The sequence below is a fragment of the Mirounga angustirostris genome, unplaced genomic scaffold (genome assembly GCF_029215605.1).
Source record: "Mirounga angustirostris isolate CCGP_5_RB_7025 unplaced genomic scaffold, mMirAng1.0.hap1 SCAF_8, whole genome shotgun sequence".
Lineage (NCBI taxonomy): Eukaryota > Metazoa > Chordata > Mammalia > Carnivora > Phocidae > Mirounga > Mirounga angustirostris.
Genome location: NW_026991716.1, coordinates 138,382,719 through 138,407,810, shown reverse-complemented (window position 1 = coordinate 138,407,810; position 25,092 = coordinate 138,382,719). Strand labels below are relative to the sequence as shown.

Here is a 25,092-nt window from a genome sequence, read left to right as displayed (position 1 = left end):
TTAAGAAATGTAAGTAACCAACTGACATAAGACAATTCAGGGGTGCCTGGGTAGCTCGGTTAAGCATCCCATTCTCGGTTTCTGCTCAGGGCATGATCTCAGGGATGTGGGATCGAGCCCCGCGTCAGGCTGTGCACTCAGAGAAGAGTCTGTTTGTCCTTCTCCCTCAGTAGTGTAACTACTGAACTGTACACTTAAAAAATGGTTACTATGGTTAAAAAAAAACACTGAATGAATACACTGTGATACATCCACACCGAACATTTTACAACAAGAATAAAAGAACCACTACTGTCCAAAACAAACAACACAGATGAATCTCACCAACAGCACACTGCATGAAAGCTGTAAAATCTGAGTAGGGGTCCAGGTAATGAGAAGAGGCAGAAAAGTGGCTGAGTGGGGCAAGAGAGGATTTCCAGGATGCCGCTCCTGGTCTGCTTCCCCACGCAAGTGATCTCTAACAGGGCATGTTCACTTCTGGACAACTGATCAGGCGATACGCTGCATATACACACAAATATTTGTGTGACATTGTACAACGAGAAATAGTATACAAAAATGTAAAAGAAAACAATCTGAGGAACTTACCAGGTCCTGCCTAATGGGTCGACTCCTCTCTTTCATCTTTGTATTATCAAATTCTGCCAACAGCCTGTACAGTTGCTTCTACCGTAATAAACTCACTATGTAAAATTCTGTTCCTAAGGAATAGCAGACTATAACTAAAAATATATACATGCATACTCTTTTACAGCAATTACATTTTCAGAATTTTATCCTAATAAAACATCTGGATATACATAAAGATTGAGCTAAAAAGAATGCTCAGAACATTGTTGTTTATAATAGCAAAAGAAATGGAAACACCCTAAAAGTCCAACAAAGGACTGGTTAAATTAATTAAGATCACAAATGGCTTCCTGGAATAGAAACATCAGAAAGCACTCAATGGGAGTGAGCACAGAGCTTGCTACACAAAAAAGGGTCCTACTGGTAGACTGAGATTGTGCCAAATTTTATGTAATAAAAATCACTACAGGGGCGCCTGGGTGGCTCAGTCGTTAAGCGTCTGCCTTCGGCTCAGGTCATGATCCCAGGGTCCTGGGATCGAGTCCCACATCGGGCTCCCTGCTCGGCGGGAAGCCTGCTTCTCGCTCTCCCACTCCCCCTGCTTGTGTTCCCTCTCTCGCTGTGTCTCTCTCTGTCAAATAAATAAAGAAAATCTTTAAAAAAAAAAAAAATCACTACATCCCACTTTTTCTACCCCATCCCAATTTTTTTTTTTTTTTTTTATTCTTCGTGAGTTTATCAGGATCTTGTAGAAGCCAGCAGCTTCTTCGGTGTATATATACCACCATATACATCACATTAAGTTTAAAAAAAGCAAGAGCTGGGCGCCTGGGTGGCTCAGTTGGTGAAGTGTCCAACTCTTGATTTCGATGATCTCCAGGTCGTGGGATCAAGCCCCACGTCAGGCTCGGCGCTCAGTGTAGAGTCCGCCTGAGGTTCTCTCCTTCTGCCCCCCACCACCACTTGAGCTCTCTCTCTCTCTCAAATAAATAAAATCTTTTTTAAAAAATAGCAAGATTAAGACCTCTCCATAGTTCACTGAGTTTAAAACATACATTTTTCCACATTTTAACATCTGATATTACACTGCTTCTTATAACTGATATAAAATGCACTGTGTCATAGTTCAGTTGCAGTATCTTTTCCTCCATGATATATAAAATTATAGTGCATTTACAATCAAGGGCATCCTATATTAGATGAAATACTACTCTTTAAAAGCTCATTTCAAGAAGTTAAATAAACAAACATTAGGCGCTAAAAATGAAGTCTATTCAAGAACAAAACCACCAAAATAAATATGAACCAAAGCAATTTTTTAAAGAGAAAAAACTTTCTTTAGCATTTTTTTAGAGCCTATAAAAATTATGCCCAGAAATTCACAATTTAGTAAATTACTCCAAACTATTCAGTGCAAATGAAGATACTCAGTGTTATAAATAAAACACAACAGTGAGCTGGGCACTCACACCCATCACTTGTGACAACTGTTCCATCTCATCTGAGCCCTGTGCTCCTGGATGGGAGCAAAGAGCAAGAAACCCCCACCCTTTTGTGCTCCAAGAAGTGACCAACCTGAGGGGCCACCATGTCCTTGCCTATGAGGAGATAAGACCCACCTCTATCTTCCTCCTTGATCTCCATGTTTCACAAAGCAAGTTTTCTCCCTCCTCTTTGAGACATTCTCCATTTTTTTTTTTTTTTAAAGATTGTATTTATTTATTTGAGAGAGAGAGACACAGTGAGAGAGGGAACACAAGCAGGGGGAGTGGGAGAAGGAGAAGCAGGCTTCCTGCTGAGCAGGGAGCCCGATGTGGGGCTCGATCCCAGGACCCTGGGACCATGACCTGAGCCGAAGGCAGACGCTTAACGACTGAGCCACCCAGGCGCCCCTGAGACATTCTCCATTAATGAACCTTCCCACACTGCCTGAATTGCCTGAATACTACGTCCTTCATTATTTAAGAAAGCAGAAGTTTCTCCTGTAGGAAAGGTCCTTTACAATCCTGCTACCCCTTATGTTTACTTTTAAAATCTTTATTGCCACTTTGGTCAAATATATATTTCAAGCATCACTTCTTGGTAATCCATAATCCTATCTTAACTAAAGTGTTCAAAACTCCTGACAACTTTTGATATTCTGCCTTCCCAAAATTAAACCCTACATGGTATTTTTTTTACACCTAAAACGGTCTTTGAGATTTCCCACACGGTCCTTGGAAAATCACAAAAGATTTGTTTTTTCATCTTGTAAAAGGAGAGGTGCTAGAAATAGTTTGACTTACTTGATGTGTTACTATTGATGAGTTACTAAATCAGAGCAGATGCTTAGGTTAAATTTGTCTGGGTTAAGATGTCCTAAATATTCCAAAAATGGTTTGCTGTATGGGAAGTTCCTACAGAACTGTCAATGCCGCACTGTCCATGACAACACTTCTGTTTATCAGGCTGCTGGAGCCTGAAAAATTAGACAACAGCCATATTAGACAACAGCCGTATCCTCAGGCCTAATTCAGTTATGTTTTCTCTATTGTTCACTTAGTCACAACTGCTTTAATTTGAATCCAGGATCTTCTAGGCCAGTGGTTCTCAAACGGAAATTGATATCACTTACCTACGGAGTTTTATACATACACAGATGTTTAAGACCTATTCCAGATTTACAAAATCTCTTTACTTGATATTCTTGATATATTCTTGGTATATTCCAACTATATGTTTAGTATATTGTTGGCATATTATTTCAAGACTATTATATGTTATATCTGAAGATCTTTTTTCTCTATAAATATTATGTGTTTTCCATTTTCATAAATTAGACACAATATCCACTCTTTCTTGAGAGTAGAGTTAATCATTATGTTTATAAATATTCTGTCTAAAGATTTTTGGACTGACTTTTATCTTGTTTTGCATGTCACAGAAACACCCAAATCTTATCAAATGCCTTAATCTTATCATGAATCCTTACTGGATCTTACACTTTTGAAAATTAGCAGTAGTAAATTAACCAGAGTCACTTTACATTTTCCATCACCTACAGATAGGTTTTTGTTTTACTCTGCTGTTTTCCTGAAAGCACACTTGCGATCATCTCTAGGCCAGAGTGCCCATCGTCAACAAAGACAGGCTGTCCCAAAGCCTGGGGAAAAGGACTATGCCAGGTACTTTGGGGTACAGGCTTCAGAGAGCATGTTTAAACAGCTCTGAGACCACACCAGTGGGCTGAGTCAGGATTTCTCAAACTCTAGCCAAGGAGGATTCATAAAGCTGCTAACTGAACCTCGAACAGAACCAGAACTGCCTAGGACCAAATGCACTGATGAAGGATGACTGTGGGTTTTATTTGGAATACTGTTGCTGTACTCATGTTTTATTTTCTGAATATATAAGGAACCTCTTTCTCTCTTCTCTTAAGCTATCTGTAACTCATAACAATTTAGTAGACTATGCTTTTGTAACTGAGATTATCCAGTGCATTTTTGTCTTTCACATTAGTATGAGTAAAACAACTTAGTACTAAAACTTCTAAAAGGACATGTCGCAACATATCAAGAGTCTAAAAACTCAAAATATCTTATGACCTAGTAATCTATCTTAAAGAAATAATCTAAAATACTGAAAAGTTTATATAAAGATTTTTATCAAGTCATTAATAAGAAGTGGAAATGTGTAGTATAAAATAATTCAAGAACAATTAGTTTAATTATGGTATATACATTAAGAGGAATACTGTTCGTCAGTAAATATGTTCACACCATAGGAAGGTGCTTATGATATGGTAGCTTTTGAAGATAAACTATATGGAGAAAAAAAATGTATATATATGAGTGTGTGTGTATATATACATATGTGTATGTATACATATAAACATATATGTATCGCAGACATAGATAAACCCAGGATATAAATATGCCAAAATATTAATGGTAACTATATTTAAGTGGTAAGATTATGGTTATTTTCTTCTTTATACTTTTCAGATTTTTCCACAATAGACATGTATTGCTTTTATAATCTGAGAGATTTCTAGCATATTAAGTTAGTTTTATTAATTAAATTTTATTTGCTTTTCTGAGGCAGCAGCTAGTCAATCTGAAAAATACTACTCTTAATTATAGCATGCAACATTTTAAAAAATGAACAGTACTGACCTAAGTTATAAAGACATGTCAAGTTAAATAAACAACTAAAAAGAAAAAAGAAAAAAAAAAAAAGACTGGGCTGTGCTGACCAACTAAACAAGTCACTCCATTGGTAGTGTGACGCTTCTAATTCTAGGAGCATGGTTTATGACCCACCAAGTCAGAATTCCAAACACCTTTAGGGATAATATGCAAAATAAATCAAGTAACTGAAGCAAAAGAAAGAATTTGGAAAACTCGGGTCCCTGAATCCTTTTTCTTTCTTCTATGACTTCTGCAGGCACAGAAAAAACAAATGTTTCTGGAATAATGCAGATGATTGCAGCTATTTTTAAAAGTAACTAGTTTCTAAGCATATGTGATGGCTTTTTAAGAAAATTAATTACAACAGACTTCCCTTTTTTCATTTTAAGCCAAAAAGGAAGGAAGAAAAGAGAACCATAACCATGATAACCAATATGGACCGAGTACTTTATATAAAAGACCATTATTTCACTGAACCTTAACAACCCAGAAAGTAGCTGCTACTATTACTACTCTTTCTCAAATGAGGAACTGAGTCTGAGAGAGGCTTTACAACGTCCCAAAAGCATACAGCTAACAACCAAAGGTAAGATTCGAAGCCATCTGTGTAATACCAAATCCACGATCTAACCAATATAGTCACCACCTCTGACATCCAACAGGTATCAGTTGAGAGCCTTACTAACGATCAGACGCAGTACCAAGAACTGGGATATAAAAATAAGCAAAACAATGTCCCTGTCTGCATGGAGTTGAATGTCTACTGAAGGAATGGCACAATAAATAAACACTCACACAAATACAGCATTACAAATGGTGACACACTCAGGAGTGGCAAAGCACAAGGGCCATGCAGACTTACAACAAAAGGACCTCCTTTAATCCCGGGGAGAGGAGAAGGAGGTCAAAGAAAGGTTGACTGAAGGAAGTCATGCTTAAGAGAATACCTAGCACAGGAGAAATAATTACTTAACAGGGTAAAGAAGGAAGGGCAAAAGACAACTCTCCAGGTCATCTTCTCTTAAAAGTAGACTTCACTGCACTGAAAACTGCTGTGTACACATGCACGTGCGTGCACGCGCACACACACACGGCAGGGGAAAATGGGGTCCTCTCCCCTTAGGGTCCACTCTATTTGAAAAAATTTAAATACAAATCAGTGTTTTAGAAAAAAATAAACTGTCTAAGAAATTCATATATTCCAACCCCAACTTTACTCCAAAATTAATCCTAAACTCTAAACTCACCTTTACTTTTTTTTTTTTAAAGATTTTATTTATTGATTTGTGAGAGAGAGAGCATGCGCACAAGCAGGGGGGAGTGGCAGGCAGAGGGAGAAGCAGGCTCCCTGCTGAGCAAGGAGGCCAATGTGGGACTCTGATCCCAGGACCCTGGGGTTCGGACCCGAGCTGAAGGCAGACGCTTAACCAACTGAGCCACACAGGCATCCCTACAGTTCCTGTGTGTTAAGGATAAGCAACGAAGAGAACAGCCCTGAGCGGCAAGGGTAAGATGCACTTTTATTCTTGACTTCGGGAAATAATGCTGTTTTCGAGGAAGAAATATTTAGATCCTAACCTTGCCCGGCTTCTTCAAAATGATCACTTGGTGGATAAGTACTGTGCCATTCTCCTGACTCAATCTCAAGGGACAAGGAATAAAGTTCAATAGCACCTGTTTTTATTTTTGGTAAAGTCATGTTTTTCAAAGTGAGGGTCACAACCTGTTGGTGGGTAATAAAATCAATTTAATGGATCATGGTGAACAATTTTTTTAATAGGACAGAACAGAATTATCAGGGTGTATCATACATTACAAGGTCAAACATTATTGGATAAATTTTTACTTCGCTTATATAGCATACACATACTGTTGTAACATTTATTTCTTAATGTAGGTCACAGTCACAGCCAGATCAATATCACTACCCCAGAACAGAATTTACAATCTTACTGTCTACTTAATCTAAAGACTGAGTACAGAAAGAACAGCAAGATAAACAAAAAGGTTTCAGCATTAGTTCCTCTTTATTCTGTGAACTTAAAGTTTCATGGGTTAAAAAAAAGGTATGTATCTTTTTTGAGTTTAGGGGAATTTTCCGGGGGGGAGGATTGCTTTTTTTTTTTTTTTTTTTCCTGAAAATGAATCTTTCATCACTGCTATATCCTGGAAAGTCTAATTAATCCAGAAAATAGAGTATTCCACAGTTGCCGAGTAACTAGTCATGTGGGTGTGAGCTGCTGCTGGGCTAGGCAATCAGGAGACTGAAGAGCCCCTTTAGCTTTGGACCCTAACCAGGGGAGCACAGTGTGACATGAAAGAAAGGGAAGTAAGAGCCTGGAGACCTGGATTCTAAGCTGTGACCTCGGGGAAGCAGCAGTCTCTCCAGGTTGCTTTACTCATCTCTAAAATACAGAGCAAGGCTCCAAATTCCCTTCCAGCTCTAATTCCTGTAATTCTACAAGCAGTGGCTGAGAGGCTGGACTAAACAAATATTAACAATCCTACCACCCGTAAGACTTGCACTGTAAATACTTAATTCCTTATTTGAATAAACTAAAGAAACCCATGTTACACCTACATTTTTATGTTCCTACACAAAAAAGACTTTAGGATTTTTTTTTTTAAAGATTTTTTTATTTATTCATTTGAGACACAGAGATACAGAGAGAGAGAGAGAGAGAGAGAGCATGAGCAGGGAGAGAGGCAGAGAGAGAGGGAGAAGCAGGCTCCCCGCTGAGCAGGGAGCCCGATGTGGGGCTCGATCCCAGGACGCTGGGATCATGACCTGAGCCGAAGGCAGACGCTTAACCATCTGAGCCACCCAGGCGCCCCAAGACTTTAGGATTTTTAATGATACAATAAAAATAATGCATGTATTAAATTTTCTTCCAAAATATTCCCACTGACAGAGTAAAAAGGTTGACAATTTCTATTAATTTTACATCTCTAAACTAGCTATCCTCTAATAAGCCCTATTCAGAACACTCTACAGTTCAGCAGTATCCTCAAATAGCCTGCTCATATGCACAAAAGGCTTTCACTGAAAACATCAAATCTGATCAGCTTTAAAGCTTAGTATCCATTTTTCTCCACAGAAGGTTTATTTCTTTTGAAATTATGTTGAAATGAAATCCACTTATGAAATGCTTTTGATAGAATGCCTAATATATTCTTAATAGCTTTCCCTGGTACTTTATAAACATTTGGCATCCAAATGATCCGTGAGACTAATACTTCTACCGATGTCTGCAAAATATGACAAATGAATGTTCTTATAGGTAAAAAACAAATTCTCATTTTGCCTATGCTGTTAGTGAATAAATATCTAAAGGCAAATTGCACTCCATTACACGAGTCTGAGGTCTGTGGGAAATAGAAGAATGTACCTACCACACCTACTTTCCAAAGGAATAATGTTCCTTTTAAAATACAGTGGTTTTGCATTTGCCTCTTAAAAAGAGGAAAGCATTTTAACATAACATACATGATGAAGATACAGTCATAGATTCTAAACAGTAGTACTACAAATATGAAAGACTATCATAAAACAAGTCCTCTGTTTTGTCACTGCTGATGCTATTTCTAATCTACAAATTCTGTTACCCGGGATGAACTAAATAATTAAAGCAAACCATCTCAATACAGTCAGCTCAGTTAGTTCATAGATACTAAAAACACATCTGAAAAAAGAAAACTTCTGCCTTCAGCTCAGGTCATGATCCCAGGCCCACATCGGGCTTCCCACTCGGCAGGAAGCCTGCTTCTCCCTCTCACACTCCCCCTACTTGTGTTCCCTCTCTTGCTGTCTCTCTCTCTGTCAAATAAATAAATAAAATCTTTAAAAAAAAAAAAAAAAAGAAAAGAAAAAAGAAAACTTAAGTAATTAAGATAATTTAATTTAAAATTTGGTAACCATACTCTTTATATAAAACATAGAATCTCATCAGTTTCAATTTTAGTAACAATTCAAAGGACATTTAAAATTATAAATGTCCCCTAGTTAAGAATTTGGGCTCTATAGCAGCAACTTCTTCCTAGAAACATCACCAAAGGCAAGGGAAGCAAGGGCAAAAACGAACTATTGGGACCTCATCAAGATAAAAAGCTTTTGCACAGCAAAGGTACAGTCAACAAAACCAAAAGACAACCGACAGAATGGGAGAAGATATTTGCAAATGACAGATCAGAAAAAGGGCTAGTATCCAAAATCTATAAAGAACTTATCAAACTCAACACCCAGAGAACAAATGATCCAATCAAGAAATGGGCAGAAGACATGAACAGACGTTTTCCCAAAGAAGACATCCAAATGGCCAACAGACACATGAAAAAGTGCTCAACATTGCTAGGCATCAGGGAAATCCAAATCAAAACCTCAATGAGATATCACCTCACACCAGACAGAATGGCTAAAATCAACAAGTCAGGAAATGACAGATGTTGGCAAGGATGTGGAGAAAGGGGAACCCTCCTACACTGCTGGTGAGAATGCAAGCTGGGGCAGCCACTGTGGAAAACAGTATGGAGGTTCCTGAAAAAGTTGAAAATAGAGCTACCGTATGACCCAGCAATTGCATGCACTACTGGGTATTTACCCCCAAGATACAAATGTAGTGATCTGAAGGGGTACATGCACCCCAATGTTTATAGCAGCAATGTCCACAATAGCCAAACTATGGAAAGAGCCAAGATGTCCATCAACTGATGAATGGATAAAGAAGATGTGGTATATATATATATATACAATGGAATATTGTGCAGCCATCAAAAACAAAAACAAAAACAAAATCTTGCCATTTGCAATGACGTGGATGGAACTAGAGGGTATTATGCTAAGTGAAATAAGTCAATCAGAGAAAGACATGTATCATATGATCTCACTGATATGAGGAATTCTTAAGCTCAGGAAACAAACTGAAGGTTGCTGGAGTGGTGGGGGGTGGGAGGGATGGGGTGGCTGGGTGATGGACACTGGGGAGGGTATGTGCTATGGTGAGCGCTGTGAATTGTGTTAAGACGGATGAATCACAGACCTGTACCTCTGAAACAAATAATACATTATATGTTAAAAAAAGAAGAAGAAGAAGAAGATATAGGAAGAGAAAAATGAAGAGGGGGAAATCAAGGGGGGAGATGAACCATGAGAGACTATGGACTCTGAGAAACAAACTGAGGGTTCTAGAGGGCAGGGGGGTGGGAGGATGGGTTAGCCTGGTGATGGGTATTAAGGAGGGCACGTACTGAATGGAGCACTGGGTGTTATACGCAAACAATGAATCATGGAACACTACATCAAAAACTAATGATGTAATGTATGGTGATTAACATAACATAATAAAATAAAATTTAAAAAAAGAATTTGGCTCTATAATTAGCTTTTGATTATAAAATAACATGTAATATGTTAAATATAAAAAATTTTTAGGAAACAATTAGTATGAATCCTTCCAATCTTTTTTTCTATGCACATATACACTTTTTTAAAATGGGATCATACTGAGCATTAGCTGGGATTAAGAAGCCCAATGCAAATTATTCAGAGTTTAAACAAAAATAGAGAATCTATTAACTCACATATCAAATCAAGAAAAAAATGGAGGTGGATCTAGCATAAAAAGAAATTGGTCAAAGAGCTCTTCTGGCCTCTCTGCCTTTTCTCTGGGGGTTAATGCTACTGTCTGAGACCAAACTACTTCTCCAGGAGCCTGACTACAACTTCAGGGAGCTAGCTAGCTCCAGGCTCAGAACTCCACATTATATATATTTTGGTTATTAAAAAGAGCATTGCTCTCCTCCAGCTCCAATTCTAAAAATCCCAGGAAAGAATCCTAATGGCCTGGCTTGGGTCAAGTGTCCACCCCTACACAGACAGGAACACATAAGAAGAGGGCATGTCCAACCTGAACCAGGGAGCTACAGCCAACAGAGAAAGAGATGACCATGAGGGAGAGCAAGGACAAAGGAAGGACAGACATAACTGGTGGAGAATATATATACCACCTGAGCAGCCACCTCAAGTTTTGGCTACCATGTTCTGTAAATACTGTCTTATAATCTGTTCTCATTGAACACAGTGGTAAGTATGTAGACATCAGAACTACTTGACAATCTTTTAAAAACTGGATACTCAGGTCCCACTTACCTATAAAGACTTTTCTAGAAGGACTTCTGTCACGAGCATTTTTCCATGTCACTGAATATTCCTTAAAAACATGGTTTTTAATAGCTGCACAGAATTCTAACGTGGTTCTAAATTTTTTTCAATTTAATGATTTAAATCCAGAAAAACCACATACCATCATGATCTTTTTTTGAACATAATACTCACAAGAGTCAAAAAGCATTTTATGAAAGCACCAACCACTGACATCTCTGCCACACCTTTCTCAGAAACTATGCCACAGGATTCTTTGTGGGGGGTGGTGGCAGGAGGGTGGATTATGGGGTGGGTGGAGACAGTTAGGTGACCTTCTGAGACTTACCACTAGTAAAAATCTAGCACTGAGGGTTTAACAAATGTCTGTAAGGGACAAGGATACAATATACCTCAAAGTATGGCCAGAAGAGCAAGGTCTGTCGTAACCTAATTAAAGTAAGACTGAAGATTATAAACAAACACACTATAACCCAACTAACAGAGGGAAGTTAGTGACAAGAGGGGGGAAAAAAAAAGCAGCCTCAGAAGTCTAAGGAAATGAAAGCCTAAGAGTTTATCACATGCTCTCATATTAGAAGAAAGGGGTACATCTGATAGGGATGCAAGCTAACCTTCCTGGTCTGTTAGCATTAGTCGCTAAAATCATTCAACTAATTTCCCTTGCTGATGTCATGTTCACCAATCAATTTCTTAATTATACTCTGGCTTTCTATAGGCAAAAGAATACACTGGTCCACCAGGTGTAGACAAAGCTGAGAAGGAGGTGAAGAACAGGACCTGGACCTTGCTTATCTTATCCTGCCAAGGCAATGCCAGCTCAAAAAGACCCACAGCAGACACTGATTGCCCAAACTCCTTTTCTGACATTTCTTCTATTTTCCCTTTAAAGAAACTATTTCCAATCACCTACTGATTGGCAACATGTAAGTGTCTTTAAAAAAAATACATACCACCCAGTCAAATAAGAAGGCTGGGACAATAGAATACTAGGAGTAAAAAGATAATCATTGAGAAATGAGGAATTATTAAGTAACAGGAAGTTATTAAAGCAAATGTATCCAGTAAGCAGTCAAGACCTTATATCCCCATATTTCAGGTAGAGCTCAGAACAAGATTTACAAGACACCAAAAGACATGTGGAGGAAGTGGAAGCAACTTCTAATAATATGACAATTAAAGGGAAGCACAAAGTTCTTCTTGAGAGACAAGTTGTCCCCATTTCAGAACATGAGAAAGCTTCTGCCATCACTGGAGCCCTTTGTTACTGCTGCTACATGGTTTCAGCTTCTCTGCCCTAAGCTGCCCCCACCAATGGGATCTCATGGTATAATGGTCTCAAGCCACGCCCATCACTGATGCTGCCCAGGCAGTCTGCAGCTGCACCAGAAGGTGGATTTCGCTAGGGAGAATAGGTGACATCCAATGTCAAGACTGAAACATGTAGGCTCAAAGGGGACCTTCAAGTTGAGAGAGAGATCAAATAGCCTAGGAGTGACAGAATATTCAAGTACTCTTTTACTAGTGAAACCCATTTTTTTCAAAGGAACTTACAAGAACCATATTATATAAATAGTAAATAAAAGTACCTTGGTTTAAAAAAAAAGGTATTTTTAAGTTCATGTAACATGTACTTTTCAAGGTCAGTAAATGAGATCAAATGAGGCTATTTTAACATAAATATTTTAAATGAAAAGTTACAGATTGGAGCAGTGTTTTAACAGCCTTAATATCCAAGTTCTGTTTTTTTAAGTGCAGATTCAAGAAATCACAGAGGTAAATTGTTCCAAATTAGTTTTAATAGCTCTCCTTGCAATCTCAGGATCCTCCTACAAACGACCCAGAAGTTTGAAAAAGAAATTATAAGAAATGTTTACTTCTAAGTTAAATCACTAACAACTGCTACCCTTAGGATTCTTTATCAAAAATAAGAACAAGAAGTATCCACGACTGACAATAAGCAGTAAAACTATAACAGAGTACTATCTCCTCTCAACCTGCTTTGTGTTCCTTGGTGATTGCATAACTCTCACGTCAGCACGCACCAAGCAGATGTGCTGGGCTGGCACCTGCCACAGGGGTGCACTGGCCAACATGTGTAGACCTGCATCCTACAAAAGACCTATGCATTACAGCAGCCTTCCTAATCAATGACACGTTAACATAAAGTACACGAACAAAGACGGCAGAAAGAGTTTATTTTGTCTGTCCCAAAACCAGTTAACCTGGGAGCATAAATCACCACCTTATTGGTCTCCAGTGTTAAAACGTGGCGTCTCTCATTTTGAACGTGCATACTGAGCTTCTTTTAAAAAGTTAAACACAAATAAAAGAAATTCAAATAAACAGTGGCAGAACCCCTAAAGCACCTTTTACTAATGATCTACAGTGTGTCAGAGGTCAGCTCTGCGTATTGAAGAGGTGGTGGTGACAATGAGGGTGTGTACAAAAGAGAAAATCACAGCTTTGTCAAGTAATCTGTTTTACAGATTTGCTATTATAAAATTAACTGTAATGTTGCTAAGAAAAATATTTCTAAGATCTTCTTGTTCCGCACACTGCTGTTCCCTTAAAGTTGGATGAAGCCCATTTATCCTGACCTATTTTTATCATAACAAAGACAGACAAAAACCTGACTGGAAAAAAAAAAAAATCAAGGTTTCTTTTTACCACTGGAGAAAGTGATTTTTCGGCACATTACCACTTCTCTCTGCCCTTTTTACTTTGACCTAAGAAGGTTCACATCTGTTTTTTCCCAGTAAGTACCATTATGCAGATTTATAACCTCTGATCTGCCCATTTGGGTAATAAAATCAAGCCTCTTCTTCAAGGTGTATAGGGTGTGCAACGTGCAGCCAGACTTGAGCTCGCCTAGCTGTGAAAACTTAAGACAAAACACCTAACCTTTGTGCCTGTTTACTCATTTGTAAAAAAGAGATAACAGGACCTACTTCATAGGGTGGTTGTACAAATTAAGGAAACAAAGAAAATGGCACATTTACAGCAGTTAGTAAGTGTTCACTATTATTATTCTTACAGAAAAACTTAAGTCAAAATGCCCAAAGATAATTTACTAACGAATTTACATAATAAGCTACCTGACAAAAGTTCTAAAAATGTTAGATGTATTCAAAAGGAACAAAATGAATTCTCATTATACCATGTAATATTATTTAGAGAAGTTGTTCCTTAAAAGTTCATAGAAGGATCTCAGAATTTAGGAAAATGAAGAATGACCTTTTTCACAGCTTATAAAAATAAAACAAATCTGAACTGACTGGGTCGACAAGCAAGAATATGGTTCCTGTGTTCAGTTCTAACTACAGCTACAGAATTTGTTTTAAAATTTTTTAAGCAGGAAAAATAAAGAGGACACTTATTTGCCTTATTCCTGGAAGTACAGAGCAAGACAGTAAGATGCAAGAGGAACTCTGCAATATTTTCATTATAAGGGACAGGGGGCAGCAGTTTGCAAGTTTACTCTGGGATGCAAAGGACGGGGTAAGAGGACATTTGAACATACAAACATAGGCACGTAAGAAGAGGTAAATTCTTAGTTACGGTGAGTCTGATTTCCCGATCAGAAAAAAAACATGATATAAAACTAATTAATAGAGCCTCTAAGGAACAGAATGCAACAAATGCTCTGGGTACCAAAGTTGCATCTTAGAGCTCCAGGCGGTGGCAAAGTTTGAGAGAAATCAATCCTTTATGCGCACGTGTGAGCAACAATCTGCACAACGCTGCTACTAAAGGCGGTAAAGGGCCCGCAGAAAGAGAAACCCAGCTGCCTGTTTGCAGAGTCTAAGTGCAGTTTCCCACAGGGGAGAAGGCAGGCACAGGAAAGGGGGTGCAAAAGGAGGGCGGGAGGAGAACGCAGGGAAACCGCCACAGCGTGTCTGCTTCACGAGCGTCTACTTCTTAGCTCGCTATTGAGTAACTGGGGCAGAGGAGAGGCAGCATTTTCGTTCAGCAACGATGCAAGCAACCTCAGCGCGGCCCCTGGTGTGAAGCTCGCGGCGGGGAGGAGGTCACAGCTCCCGCAGGACCAGGGGTGCCCCGCTACGCTCCCGGCCCCGCCGCGTTCCGAGCGCGCGGCGAAGCTGCAGGGAGGGCCGGCGGGCTGGGCGCTCGGGCGGACTCGCAGTGCCCGAGCAGGGGTCCCTCGCGCACTCGGCCGCGGTGCCCCCGGGCCCAGAGCTGCACCGCGCCCCTCTGGCCCGGCCCGGGAGCCTGGACGCAGCCCTCACCACCTGGCGGGAAGCGCAGGCCCCCACGCCCCCTCGGCCTCCGACCGAGCTCGGGCCAGGACGGGACCTGCTTTTTGCGCCGGGCCGCTGCGGCGCCCCACTCACCTCGCCCCCCGGCAGCGCTCGGGCTCGGGCTCGGGCTCAGGCTCGGGTCCCGGCGGCGGCGGCGGCGGCGGCGGCGGCTCCTCCATGGCGGCGGCGGGGGTGACGGCGAAGGCGGGCGGGGGGACCAGCTCGGCGGCGGCGGCGGCTTCTCTCATCCGTGCACGGGGCCTCGCATGGCCGCGGCGGACAGTAAGCTGCAGCCCGGCGCGGGGCACCGGAGCCCCGAAGTGCGGGAGTGACTCGGCTCCGCCTCCGCCTCCGCCTCTAGCCCGCCGCAGGAACCGCTCGCGCCGCGGCCATCTTGGAAACGGCGCCCGGCCAGCGCCGGGCTACGGCGGGCGGCGAGGGACAAGCCTCCGAGGGCGGCGGCGGCGGCGGCGGGCGCGGCGGCGGGCGGGGAGCCGGCGAAGGGAGGGGCGCGGGGAACGGCCCCGGGGGCCGGCGGCGTGGGCCACGGAGGCGGCGGCCCGGAGGCACGTCGGGCCGCTTGCCCCGGGGCCGCGTCCCGCCGCGGTCGCCTCGTTTCGCTCGCGGAGAGTGTGCGCTGGCGTGAGCACGGCCGTGCTCCCGGGCGGCCGGCGGTGGGCGTGCGCGGAGGACCCCGGGAGGGGCCGCGCGGCCTGGGTTAGGCGGCGATCGGGGACTTTGGAGTGGGCCCTGAGCTTCAGCAGATGGGTCGCCGCCAGAGGTGATGCCATCCTCAGAAATAGGGCTGCATGCAACGCAGACGCCCGCTGCCCTCACGCGGGCGTGGGGGCTCCGGGGACCCGGAGTCCGGGGCGTTGGGGTGCGCTGATGAAAATTCGACAGATACGTGAAACGCGGATTTCTGAGACTAAACAAAGTCTCCGGAAACGCAGAACATCAACAGGGCGGGAAAGAACGCTGATCTCACCTAACCTCAGTAATCACAAAGTGGTTTTGATCTTCCAGAAACTCTGGCGGGAGCTGCTACGGTAAAGGAGGAAGAAGTTTTTAAGATTGTTTCAGAGTTACAGCAATACTGTTGAAATCCCAGTGCATCCTGTGCCCTTAGAGAGGACTTGGGGCTTCACGGTTCTAAGTCGCACACGCTTACAGGATTTCCCGCAGAGTCAAGGCCAGAGTTAATTCCAAAATAGCATCATTTAAAATTAAGTATATTTCTCATCATTCAAGTGTGCTGGTTTTTAAGACTTACTTCAGTGGAGCCTGAATATGTAAAATACACGTTTTGAATAAATGTTGGGAAGAAAACCCGTCAAGACAGAAAACTTTAAATATGGTTATATTTAAGGGCCAGTTGTTGGGCGCCTGGGTGGCTCAGTCGGTTAAGCGACTGCCTCCGGCTCAGGTCACGATCCTGGAGTCCCTGGATCGAGTCCCGCATCGGGCTCCCTGCTCAGCGGGGAGTCTGCTTCTCCCTCTGACCCACCCCCTCTCATGTGCGCTCTCTCTCTCAAGTAAATGAATAAAATCTTTAAAAAAAATAAAATAAAATAAAGGCCAGTTGTGAAATTAGCTATATTGCCCTCAAAGTACCTTACAGAAACTTCTGCTTCAATTTATTTTATCATGATAGTCTGTACTGACATTCATTTTATTTATTCAACAACATTCATTCAACAAAACCTTATCAAATGCATATATGTGCCAGGAACTGTACTAGATGCTGAGGATAAAGCAGTGAACAAAACAGACTAAATCTTTTCCTGGTAGAGCTAACATCCTAGTTAATCAAGGGGAAGAGAAAGAAAACAAAAGAAAAACAAACAGTGATAACTGCCATGCAGACCTCAGCTGGGAAAGGAGTTGGACAGGGATATAGTGTTTTACCCAGGTTGGTCAAGATGGTTAAATGATTTGGTTAAACAACCATTCCTACTTAGCGAATTTCAAATTTTCTTTTGAAATAGTTGTTTGACAAAATCAGTTAACTTTATCCTCATTAACTCATATCTAAGTATTTTAATACTTTGGGTAAGTCATGGTTCACAAATAATTCCTGAGGACTGTCTAAGCCTGTGGCCTATCATCAGGCCTCCAAGCTTGTAAATCTATATTTGAAATACAGACCAACATTTGAGAGATGTGGGGTTTGTTGTTTTAACTTCCACTTGAGGATACTGCCTATTTTAGTGTGAGCCAAATGAATTTTCATTTGACTAGTCACGGAAGGTGTCATGTGTAGAAACCCCACTTAACTAGTACTAAATATTCAATTTAAGTGCAGGGAAGTTTTTCTTCACTTAAGGTAATTTGGTGGTAGGCATCCACCTGTTTTTGTTACTGGTGTTCTTCTATTCCGTGCCACCTCATTTCAGCAATTCACTATTCCAGATTCCAAGATCTGAATTGATTTCCTTCTTACCTGCACCCACCTCAGACCTGCATGTGGCCTGTGTTCTCCTGCTCAGTCAGGGTTCTGAACAACGACTTCGTCAGCCCCCTGACTAGTGGGTCCCAAATCCTGTCAAATTCTACCTCCCTGGTGGAATCCACACACCGGTCTCTGTTCACTAGTTCAGACCACCATCCTGTCTCATGGAGATCAGTGCAAGCCTCCAGGCCTCCCCGCCCCCTTCCTGGGCTCACCTCCCAACCCAATCTGTCCTCACCCGGCAGTCACACTAATCTTTCCAAATCTCAATCCAAACATGTCACCCTCTTACCTAATTCATTTTATTGACGTCTCCTTGCTGTCAGAATAAAGTCCATAAAGAACATTCCTGGGTTCTTCAAAGGCTCCATGGTTGGTCCCGTGACTAAGATTGTGTCCAAGCGGTTCCACACCACCCTTTCCACCTGCCCGGGGCTCTTCTGGGGCAGGAGCAAGAGCCCTGCACTCTGGCAGGCTAAGAATAGGCATCCATTCAAATGATAATTAAAAAACATTTGTTCAAGAGGGAGATATATAAATATATATATATATATATATATGTATATAGTCATTAATTCATTTCCATTGTGTGAACAAAGCTCAACAAAGTATTTCCCAGCTTTCTGAAATTCTGGTTCTCCTCTTAATTTTCCTTTATAATTTTCTGGGCCAGAACCCTTCTTGGAAGGCACATTAGAGGTTTTAAATTGTATATAATCAGATAAATCCCCCTCCTGTGCACAGCCTTATACCATATATTCTTCGATATTGGTATTCCAACCAAGTGTGACAACAGACTTTAATGGAGCTGCCATACACACACGTACAACCCGAGGCACAAAGGTGCTCCAGGGATATAAATCAGGGACTGACTTCCTGTTGTTACCTTAATTTCCACTTAAGGGTACTCTCTATTTTAGCAGGAACCAAACAGATTTACACATAAGCAATGGTGTAAGGCATCTTGTACAGAAACCTCACATAACTGGTGCTAAATAGTCAATATAAGCGCAGGGACGGCTTGCCCCAACCCAGGCCCCCACAGCACCCTACCTCTCCAGCCCTCAGATTCCTTTTCTGCCTTCTCCACTAGAGTGTGTGCTCCTTCACGATAGGATCGTACTTCTGGCATCCACCATGGTGACTTCTAACCATGAATTTCAGGCCCAAGTTTGACACATGCTATTATGAAGTCGCAAACTAATATGTATATGTTACATATATTTATATATATAATTTTTATATATAATATAAAAACATAGTAAATAAATATTTAATATATAATTTATATTTATATATTTAATATATATTAAATATATATTTACTTAATATATAATTAATTATATATATAATTAATTATATATTATATATCTCTTATATATTATAATTAATAAAATAGAAATATATTTTAATATATTATTAAATATATACATTTAGAGTTTTTGGTTTTGTTTTTTATAACAAAGATATGACAAAGACATGAAATGTAAAGGGCACCACTGTGGTACCTCAGTATCTCAAAGATCACCACTCTTAATACCTTAGCATCTTATCAAGGCTAGTATATTAGCAGAGAGCCAACTTCATGGGTTTTGTTGCAAGCTGATTCAAAAAGCTGTTGCAAGCTTAATTTGTATGCCAAGCCATGCTATAAATGGGGTCATGTCTTTGTTATAAAAAACAAAACCAGGAGATTTTGAGGCTATAGCTTTTTTAAATTATTAGAAGCATGGGGCTACACTTTACTTAGCATGAGTTCCTCCCTTCCCTGTGGTATTCATGAGCTCTCCACCCAGATTCCTGTGCGAAGCTCAGATAGATGTCCCCAGCCAGTCCCTCTCCTCTCCAGTGGCTCCTTGGCAGTTCTGCCCAGCTCTGCAGAGGCAGAAAGACAAGAGTGCAGACATCCCAATCTGCTCATGACCAGCGGCGGTTGGCTCATTTCCACCCCAGCACACAGCAAGAAAGTGTGTGAGAAAACTTCACTCCTCTAGAGGAAAACCTAAACTGAGCATTACACACATAGATATTTTTTTCTGTAATGACACAATGACATCTATTTCTACCTACCAGTAAAACACAAAAAATATTGGATATATACAAAAGATAATTAGTTACTGTACTTTTTAAATGGTCCTTGTAACTTTAAGCTTCGCCCTTGTCTGGTAAGTAGTGAGAAGTTAGGTAAAATCTCCCCCAGTTTTTCTGACAGGTGATTTGCCAGTTTTTGTTATTTCTCCACCAGGACCCAAATCATACCTTATTTCAGACATTCTCCTCTATACAAACAAAGGGTCTAAAATGAGCCCCCGAGGCCTCTGAATCATTAAACAAAGGATAAAAAGTCACTCTCTTTTTCAGTGGTTACAAGGGTATGAATGAGACCACTAGGGGGAAAGGCAGTGTCCTCCAATACGTGAAAAGTTAGGCCAGAGAAGGGGGCTGGTGCTCCAGAGATCCCCAGTATAAAGAGCACGCCAGTCCTTTTCCTTCTGGAAGTGCGGGCCGTAAAAGTCAGGAGAGCCTACACTTCTTCATCCCGCCTCTGACTTCTCAGTTCACCTCTCCAGGGTCCTGCCAATGTGAGCTTTTAAGCAATTAAATCCCTGAGGAAGCCCATTCTTCTTGCTAGCCAAAAATTTCTCCCATTTCCCCACTCACATGTCTACAGAACTTGCCTGATCCTCTCCCTTCCCTTCCTCTTTCAGACATCCAGGTGTGAGCTTTAGAGAACTATGAAACCACAAGCTACAGTTCCTGAATGATTTTCTGATTCCTCCAATCCGTAAGCGTGTACTTCACACATGACATGGAACCAGGTACACAGAAAGGATGACTGAGCCAGCAAGGAGCTCCCCCCAAGGCTTCTGTTCTTCACTTTCTCATGCCAAGTCACTCCTTCCAAATGCAGTTCCAGGTTCTCCCAACCACTCTGGGAAGACGCTTCTGAGCTCCAACACCAGTCTGTCCTAACCTGACAATTGGCCCCCTAACACCTTGGGTGAACCCTTACTTTAGCACTGTCTACCTCCCTAACTGCATCCATATATTTGGTTGATTACATGTGTCTTTCCTTGCCTATGACCTTCTAGAGAGAGCAGGCATTATTCCTTGCTATCACTGTCTCTTCAGCACATTGTACATGTTCAGTAAAATGTTGGAAAAATGAACTGGACAGATAAATGAATATATGGACAGATAGATGGATAGATGAATGGATCTATTTGGGGAAATAAGCCTATGATAAAAATTACTGAGGTACACAAAGACCCTAAGAAGCATCATAAGGCAGATTTTTTAAAAGTGTAACAGAGGTCAGAGACAATCAAGGTAGACCCAAGTAAGGAAGAAAAGTTATATAATAAATAGACATTCAGCATGAGGGGTAAAAGCAATGTTAATTCATATTATGTGAAACTTTAAGTCACACAAAAAAATTAGGACAGAAATAACCTGGATTCTTATACTGACAATGAAGAATCTTAATGACCCCTTTGGCTGTCTGTGTATATACACTTAACAACAACAAAAAGGCTCTTACTTTATTCTGGTTGAAGTAGAAGAACAGTAGTCATTGATAAATATTAAAATGGACTTTAAAACACTAATTTTTACTGAGATATGACTCTGATGCCCATTGAAAACATTTGGAGCCCGTGGACTTCTAACCAAAGTCAGAAAGAAGTTCCAAAAAGTCAAAGACCAATCCTTCTGAAGTTTACATTTTTAGAATAGATTTGCAACAACATGAAATCTTTGAATTAAAAACATTCTTCAGGGGTGTCTGGGTGGCTCAGTCGGTTAAGCATCCAACTCTTGATTTCAGCTCAGGTCATGATCTCATAGTCATGGGATCGAGCCCCACGTTGGGCTCCATTTTGGGCATAGAGCCTGCTTAAGATTCTCTCTCTCCCTCTTCCTCTGCTTCTCCCCCCTCTCCCTCTCTAAAAAAGAACAGAGAAAACATTCTTCAAAGCCACCTAATCTAACCATCTTCTCAGAGCAAGATTTTTCTCTTCATTAATCACAGAAGTGATTCCTGGTTTCATAAGACAGTCTATTCTGTATTTTGACAACTCTTATTCTTTGGAAATCAATGTTTGTAATAATTCCAAAACTGCCTCCTTAACACGTCCACTCAATGTTCTATCCAAGACAACACAAAATAAATGTTCGGCATTTGAGAACAGCTATTTTGTGGTTCTCCCCAAAAATGGCAACAACAACAAAAAAATCTCTAAAAACTTTTTTCCAGATTAATCATCCTCTCCCCTCCACCTCAGACTTGGGTAATATAGGCTAGAGATGACTCCACTGGAAGATTTTTCTTACAATGGTTTACTTGACAATTCAGGTTTGATCAGCATTGTTTTTTGTTTTGTTTTATTTTGTTTTGTTTTGTTTTGATTAAACTAATCACAGAATTTGAAATCATAACTTCAGAATATTTTTACTTCACGTACATTACAAAGTATAATCAAAGGATGTTTAAGAAAAGAATGTATAATGGTTAATTCTCCTATTTAAACAAAGGACATTTTGTGTTCACAGCAACCAGGATCATTACCAGTATAAAAGGAAGGTGAACAAAAAGGAAGATTTTTATTATTTAGACCACCACTTTTCAAAATTTGAAGTCAATAACCATCACCAATCAACAGGAGAGCTTGTTAAATTGCAGATTCCCAAATCAGTAGGTTTAGAGTGGGACCAGAGAATCTGCATTTTTATCAAGTTCCCAAGTGCTGTGAATGCTGCCCAAAGGTGGGCCATACTTTGAATTGCAAGGATATAGAAGACTGGTTGGATAAACCACAGAACTATGCTTAAAAGAAATGACCAGGGTGCCTGGGTGGCTCAGTTGGTTAAGCGACTGCCTTCGGCTCAGGTCATGATCCTGGAGCCCCGGGATCGAGTCCCGCATCGGGCTCCCTGCTCGGCGGGGGGTCTGCTTCCCCCTCTGACCCTCCCCCCTCTCGTGCTCTCTGTCTCTCATTCTCTCTCTCTCAAATAAATAAATAAATAAATAATTTAAATAAATAAATAAATAAAAGAAATGACAAAAAAAAAGATGGAGGTGTCAATTTCAAGGAAAGATAACTAAGCCCTCGGTCAGGCACAATCATCAAGTATGTGATGATCGTGGTATTGTGGGTTGAATTGCGTCCCTCAGAAAGATATGTGGAAGCCCTAACCCCTGATATCTGTGAATGTGACCTTATTTGGATGCATTTAAGATGTAAATGAAGATGAAGTCATACCAGAATACAGTTGGCCCTTAATTCAATGCAAGTGGCATCCTTATAAGAGGAGTAGAATAGACGTAAAAACAGGCACCGAGGGAAGGAAACGTGAAGAGACACAGGGCAGAGACACAAGGCAATGTGACAGCGGAGACAGAGATTGGAGTGATAGATCTACAAGCCAACGATCGCTGGCAAATACCAGAAGCTAGGAAGCAGCAGGAAAGGATCCTCCCCTAGGGGCTTCAGACGGCCCCTGGCCCTGCAGACGCCTTGATTTGGGACTTCTGGCCTCCAGAACTATGACAGCATAAAAGTCTGTTACTTGAAGCCTGTGGCATTTTGCTGGGCAGCCCTGGGATACTGATACACGGAGGCGGCACACAGTGACTGGGAGGACCCACAGCCCCTCCAGGAAATCACTGCGGGAGCATCAGGAATCCGTCTGGTGGCCTGCTGAGGGCAAGTGCCTAATATGAGTGGGAGGACACCAACATGACTCCACATGACGATAGCCATGAGACAAAATGCCACCTGCTTGGGATAATTCAGGGCAGAATGCATTTATATCTCAGCAGACAAGTAACGTGTAAGTCACCTATGTGGGGAAAAAAATCTGTTTACATTAGGTTTTAGCAGGATCATTAAAAGAGGTTTGGAAAGTAAGGTATCTCCCCTTTGGCTGCACGGCAGAATTACCTGGGGAGCTGTGAAAAACACATTAATGCTTGGGTCCCACCCCTCTTCTACATCGATGTTTAATTGGTCTGGGATAGGGCCCCAGCATCCATGGGTGGAGGAAATTCCTTCAGTGGTTCTAATGTCTAGCCAGGGTCAAAACCGCTGCTATAGACCAAACCTTCAACTGCAGGATGGGCTTGGGAAACACGGTCTGAGGGTATTCCTCCTCAGTGATGTACTTCGGGCCTAATCTGAACAACACTGTGTAGCCTAGACCTGGGAATACGGGGGGCTGGATAACCAGCTGTCGGAAGGGACCCAGGCACTGCAAGCACAGACCTTTTCAGCCGAGCCTCAACAGACCTGTTGGGTGTTCACACTGCATGTGTTTGCCTTCCCCCATGGATCACAGACCTGTGCTGCCCCTTGTCCGAGGTCTGCAAACAGCGGCTTGATATCTTTTGATCCATTTTCTAGTTGTTTATAGTGGGTGGGTATATTAGTTTCTCAGGGCTGCCATCACAAAATACCACAGACAGGGTGGCTGAAGACAACAGAACTTTACTCTGTCCCAGTTCTGAAGGCCCAGGTGTCCAAACTCAAGAGGTCGGCCAAGTTGCTTCCTTCCTGGGGGCTCAGAGGAAGAATCTCGCCTCTCTCTTGGATTCTGGTGGTAGCTAGCAATCCCTGGCACTCCTTGGCCTGCCGTAGGCTGGGCTTTCCCTGCCTCTGCCGTCACGTGGCTGTCTTCTCTCTGTCCCTGTGGTCTCTTCTCTTCTTATAAGGACCACTAGTCATACTGGATGAAGGACCCACTCTACTCCAGTTTGACCTCACCTTAACTCATTACATCTGCAACAACCCTACCACTAACAGGGTCACATTCTGAGGTTCTGGCAAGGACAAGAATTTGGGGTGATGCTGTTCAACCCAGTACAAGGGTCAGTGCGGTCCCTGTCACTCCAAAATACTCCACAACAGAAGTCCTCACTTGGATTGCAAACTCCCTGCCAGACAATTGGTTCTTGTGTGCCTCTGTGCCTTTGACCACACTCTACACTATTGTAACGCACACTTTGACATGAATTAGAGTCACATACTGAACACTAGCCAAGTATTCTGGAAGTGCAGACTTTCGGGCCCACCAGGCTCTGCTGGGACAGAGTCTCTGGGGATGCAGATGGGGAACATGCATTTTCCAGGGGTCCTGGGTTGTCCTGATGGGCAACGTGCTCAGCACACTGGGGAGACTCTGGTCTGGGGTTTGACTGCAAAGAATTTGCAGTGAGAAGGAGTTGAGTTCAAATTCTCACAGGGTGCATTAGGGTTCTCCAGAGAAACAGAATCAATATGAAAAATGTGTGTGTGTATGTGTGTGTATATATATATGTGTGTGTGTGTGTGTGTGTGTGTGTGTGTAGAGAGAGAGAGAGAGATTTTAAGAAATTGGCTCCCGGGGCAGCTGGGTGGCTCAGTCGTTAAGCGTCTGCCTTCGGCTCCGGTCATGATCCCGGGGTCCTGGGATCGAGCCCCGCATCGGGCTCCCTGCTCGGTG

The 25,092-nt window shown here is 41.8% G+C and overlaps 1 protein-coding gene across 10 annotated transcripts in view; it reads right to left on the bottom strand.

Moving 5' to 3' along the window:
• Positions 1 to 15,780, bottom strand: part of MAP3K4 (mitogen-activated protein kinase kinase kinase 4) — a 116,365-nt gene extending 100,585 nt beyond the window's left edge. For 3 of the 10 annotated variants that reach the window (XR_010413836.1, XR_010413837.1, XM_054505630.2), the window contains exon 1: positions 15,255 to 15,768. Coding sequence is in view for 6 of the 10 variants with exons in the window: in XM_054505630.2 (XP_054361605.1) it covers positions 15,255 to 15,409 (155 nt within the window). In the remaining 4 variants the exon portion in view is untranslated. Of the gene's footprint in view, positions 1 to 15,254 lie in introns of all 10 variants that reach the window. The other 7 variants (XR_010413838.1, XM_054505634.2, XR_010413839.1 and 4 more) reach the window with 6 other exon arrangements.
• Between the last annotated feature and the right edge of the window lie 9,312 nt (positions 15,781 to 25,092).